Source organism: Phyllobates terribilis, unplaced genomic scaffold (assembly GCF_046119375.1).
Source record: "Phyllobates terribilis strain yellow unplaced genomic scaffold, ASM4611937v1 Scaffold_7__3_contigs__length_470593459, whole genome shotgun sequence".
In the NCBI taxonomy this organism is placed as follows: domain Eukaryota; kingdom Metazoa; phylum Chordata; class Amphibia; order Anura; family Dendrobatidae; genus Phyllobates; species Phyllobates terribilis.
This window is the reverse complement of record NW_027362767.1, coordinates 188,861,314-188,866,529: the sequence shown is the minus strand read 5'-3', so window position 1 is coordinate 188,866,529 and position 5,216 is coordinate 188,861,314. Positions and strand designations below refer to the sequence as shown.

Sequence of the window (5,216 nt, the reverse complement as noted above, 5' to 3'; positions counted from 1 at the left end):
TCCAGCGGTGTCGGCACTCGCTCTCCCGAGGCTCGCGGCACATTATGTTACGCAATCCCTGAGGCCAATCAGCGTTCCCTTCATTCTCTCCTCCTTCGGACGCATCAGACATCAAGAGGAAGTCAGAGCAGTGGCTGGCCGCTCACTTCTTCTGGATGTATGATTCGTCTGAAGGAGGGGAGAATGAAGGGAACGCTGATTGGCCTCAGGGATTGCGTAACATAATGTGCCGCGAGCCCCGGGAGAGCGAGTGCTGACACCTCTAGAGCAGCGGCAGCACGGAGGTGAGTATAGGTGTTATTATTTTACATTGGGCAAACATACTAAGTGCGACAGAGTTGTCTGACAAGTGGACAACCCTTTTAAGTTCCCTAAATAAGCAGCAGTGGTTACGTTAGTTTCACGGATTCTGTTTTTATAGCGTACACTATAATCTGAGTTACATTATAAACTTTTTGATTGTAGATGTTTTCTCTCTATTTTAGGATCCCGTGAGGATGATCTTGACAACATTTTTCATTGATGTGTAAGACTTCTTCAAATTCATCTGCAATGAGTGGAAAGTCTTTACTGCTCAAAGTCATACTATTGGGGGATGGTGGCGTTGGAAAAAGTTCCATTATGAATCGATATGTAACAAACAAGTTTGACTCTCAAGCATTTCACACCATAGGCGTTGAGTTTCTTAACCGGGACCTTGACGTTGATGGCAGGTTGGTTACTCTACAGATTTGGGACACTGCTGGTCAGGAACGCTTTAAGAGTCTTCGCACTCCCTTCTACCGAGGAGCCGATTGCTGTCTCCTGACATTTAGCGTGGATGACAGACAGAGTTTCCATAATCTGAGCGGCTGGAGAAAGGAATTCATATTTTATGCGGATGTTAAAGAACCTGAACATTTTCCTTTCATTGTTTTAGGCAATAAAGTTGATAAGAATAATAGAGAAGTTAGCGCAGCCGAGGCACAAGTCTGGTGTGTTGAAAATGGGGGCTACCCATATCTAGAAACAAGTGCCAAGGATGATACAAATGTTGCTGGTGCATTTGAAGAAGCAGTAAGGCAGGTCCTAGCCATGGAGGACAACATGGACCATTCAGTGTTCGGTCATACTGTAGATCTTCACAACAGCGACCGCTCAAAGTCAATGTGCTGCTGAAAAAAAGCATGAGCCGAAAGCATACGAACAGAAAGTGCTGCTGGGAAGTTAGCGGAACGTGTCAGACGTAACATCAGAGGTTTTCAGAAGCCGTGGTGTTCTGAGGCGTGCAAATCAGCGCTGGGTCTATTGGTGCGACAAAGAATGAATATATATACTCTTATTGTACGGATTCAGAGGCAGTGCACATCCAAGTCTAAACCGGGGCGCTGAGCACATCATATGTCTCATGTAGTAAGGGGCATAGATAGTCTACAAAACTTACTAATATCTTTGTCATTTCTTGTAGCTAATGGCACTTAAGTAACTATAGATAATTATTTATTGCATATTATAAAAGGGAAAGGTGTTTTTTTATAATAAGAAAACTCTATTGAAAAATATTAAATGCCCCATAATTGTTAAATAATACTTCTTTCTGTATTATTTTTCTCTATCGAGGACTTCGCAAGGTATCAATATCACGATTTTCTTATAAAAAATGTATTGATTTATTCTTGGATTGTCCATTAAAAAGAATCAGATTGCAGCAGGTACATACAATAATTAGATAGTTACAGAGTGATTGTCCATTTGTCCATAATTAGCTTAATTGTTGAGATTCACCCATCTTTCCCTTGGATCCAGCACGTGTGTCCGGGTAAAGAACGTGTTTCCTGGGCCTACGTCAGCTGCTGGTTTACACACGGACCCTCATCCTGTGTCCTGTGGAATGGCACGAGACCCCCTATTCTGCCACATGGGCTTTTATAGCCGGTTATATGGCACCTGTTCTTCTAATTATGGTGCTGAACCAAAAATACACAAACAGCGCATGTCAGATAGAAACGATGGTTGATGCAATCTTATGTACAGAACTCAGAATTAAGAATAAAATGAATATCCATAATTAATATTTAACAATAATTAAGAAAAATGAATATATGTAATTAATATTTAACAATAATAAATATACTTGGAATTCTGATCAATTTGCTCACGTCTGGCCTTCGTCACTATTTGCGCATCCTGGATTTAGATTCTGAGGTGTCATTAAAGGGGTTGTCCAGGACTTAAATATTGATGACTTATCTGGAAAATGTTCTCTTTTAGGGCAGAATGGTTTCTTCATTGTGGTTGTACCTATACCCCTTCTTTTTATCCTCCCATCCCTCGGGTGAACTTGTTGGATATGTCTCTTGCACTCCGCTGACTCCAATCGTCAAGACAATTACGCAATTGACTGACGATGGATGGACGAGACCGCGGCTGCTTTCACTACTAGGCCGGTTATTGGGGAATTCATAGGGAACTTATTGTATATACATATCCAATTTGACCGCATGTAATATATATATATACTGTATACTCTGGTACAGTCACTGCCAAACTCCGCAATAACCCGAGAAAAGGTAGCTGTTACCACCAATCATTTACACAGGCCGATTGAACACCCATTATAGGTAGTGTATGGTTTCACACGGGTGCGTTTCATAGATCAAGAGGAACAAAGCTATTAAATTTTATATATTTAATACAAAAAGTTGGCAGTGTTCATAAAAATATACAAAAAATATTACAAAAGGGGATAAAATAATACAGTATATACAAATGCATAGAATAAAAAAGGGTAACAAAAGAAATGTCCTCAACCTGTCTCACGGAAATGGTGCAGATCTTAGTGGCGAGAAGCTCTCCTTTTAGGAAAATGGTACAGAACCACAATGAACTCTGTCTTCCAAGACTGACAATGACAATAATTCAAAATCTGTATTTATCCGATAAAAGTCGCACCCACATACCTTCCCTGGATGACCTTAGATTGGGGCTGGTCAAAATGGGATGCAACTAGGTCCCAAAAAGTAATAGAATCCCAAACTTTCAGGCTATCTTCCCACCTGGAGGTCCAAGGCAGGAGATATTAATGCCATATTTCCTATGATGATTTCAGCTTTCCATGGATAGGAAACATGGCATTTATATTGTTGTACATCTGTCTGCTATTAACCCTAGAACGCATACCTGGGGCCTCGCAGGCCCGCCCTGTTAATTGTTTTCTATTTTCTGCAAGATTACTTTAGTTAGAATTTTGAAACTCTAGGTATTCCTCAGGTATATAGTTGTTTGTCATTTCTAGTTGTTCATTTATTTTTATGTTACAGGCATTTTCGGTATAACAATTCTTTTTTGAAAATACCCATTTTTATGGTCATGTGTTCTAGGGTTAATTTGGAGCTCATTCAGCGACCGCCTAGTGATGTAAGTAAATGTGTTACGTTCACCACTTCGTCACAACCCTGAAAATGTGTCTCCCAGAACTGAAGGAACTACACCATTCACAAAAAAATAAATATTCGTGGCAGGAATCCTGCTCCACAAAGTCTGCTGTAATTCCTTTGAAGACCAGAGTAGTTTCTTCTGGAGGTGATAGAATTGTCTTGTCTCAACCTCTTGTATACACTGAACCCAGACTTCATGGCTGTTCTTCAGCAGATAACCTACTTCAATTCACAGCTGAATAGGTCATAGGTCATAGCTGAATAGGTGTCAAATGTAGTGTTCTTTTCCCAAGTTATAATTAAGCCATGTTTCAATGCTCAATATGGACTGTCCAGGGTTGCACTGCACTCATCAGTGAACCATATTGTTTTAAAATTAGTGTTCATGTCTGACTGGCCCTCTGCAGACGTTTCTGCAACTTCTGGAGGATCCTACGTCTTGAGATTTGCGGACTCCAGAGGTTCCAGCAACTTCACATTCCTGTCTGCTGCTTTGTAGTGGTATTTTATCAGATGTTCTCTTAATCTGATGAATTTGTCTGGCAAAAACCTTCCTCATTATGCCTTTATCTGTACGAACCCATCTGTGCTTTGTATTGGCTACAAATCTTTTCACAAAACGATGATCAAGCTTACGTTTTCTTGAAGAATGTTTTCATACCTTGTCCAAGGCATTGCACTATATGATGCTTTTTTGGCAGCAGAGATCCTTTTTCTTTCCCATATTGATTGAAGCCCGTGATTTCTTAATAATGTTGAACTTTCTTTAAGTAGCTATCCACTAATAGGGCCTAATCTGGCAACTAATTATCACAGATGTTTGAGATTGTCAGTGATCCACAGACCCCGAGACACAAACCGTCCATGAGTTTATGTGAAGAAAAAAAAATTACATTTTTATGGCACTTAAATCCAATTTGTATAATAATTTGGAATGCGGTATATATCAGGATTCTACAACACGATACATATGTCACCCTTCAGATAGGTTATAGTTACAGATAGGATGTTTTTTGTTTATTTTAAAGGGAACCTGTCACCAGGATTTTCCCATATAACCTGCGGCCATCACCTTTCAGCCCCGTGTCCGTGTGACAGCATTCTGTAATGCTGTATATAAGTCTCCAAGCCGCCCTGTAAAACATAGAAGACCTTTTATTATACTCGCCTATGTCATGGTCCGATCCGATAAGTGTCACTGGTATTGCTCCGGCGCCTCCACTCTTCTTACGATCGCCGTCCTCCTCCTCTGCTTCGTGTGGATGACGCGTCCTACGTCATCCACACAGTGTTGCCCGTTGCGCTCCTGTGCAGGCGCACTCCTCTCTGCCTCCCTGAGAGCAGAGCTAAGTACTGTAACGCGCATGGCCGGGGCTCTTTTGACCTTTCCCGGTGCATGTGAAGAGCAGTAGTTTGCGCTGCCCTCAGCTCAGAGAGGACTGTGCCTGTGCAGGAACGCGATGGGGAACACTGTGGATGACGTAGGACGTGTCATCCACACGAAGCTGAGGAGGATGGAGACGCAAGAAAAGGACCTTTTTTTGTTTTACAGAGTAGCTTCCGGAATGCTGTAACACAGAGCTGAAAGCTGGTGGCCATAGGTTATATGGGAAATACTTGGAGACAGGTTCCCTTTAATGCCTTTTTGTGTTACTGTATATTTTGTATAGCATTTATTTTTTCCTCTTGTTCCCTTTCCCCCACTGTAGCGACCACATGAGAAAGACCCGGGACTGGTCAAAACATCCTTCTTTGGTCAGTGGGTTTATGTTCTGAAGCTTCACACTTTGTCACGTTCTA

General features: G+C 41.4%; 1 protein-coding gene across 1 annotated transcript; it reads left to right on the top strand.

Annotated features, from left to right (window-relative positions):
* Nucleotides 1-488: 488 nt before the first annotated feature.
* On the top strand, nucleotides 489-1,180 carry RAB9B (RAB9B, member RAS oncogene family). Its single transcript, XM_073639612.1, has one exon. It carries the CDS (start codon nucleotides 523-525, stop codon nucleotides 1,156-1,158), a length of 636 nt encoding a protein of 211 aa, XP_073495713.1. The 5' UTR covers nucleotides 489-522; the 3' UTR covers nucleotides 1,159-1,180.
* Nucleotides 1,181-5,216: the final 4,036 nt, after the last annotated feature.

What these genes read in the sequence shown, in the direction of transcription:
- RAB9B (XM_073639612.1), top strand. Translation starts at nt 523, where the DNA reads ATGTGTAAGACTTCTTCAAATTCATCTGCAATGAGTGGAAAGTCTTTA.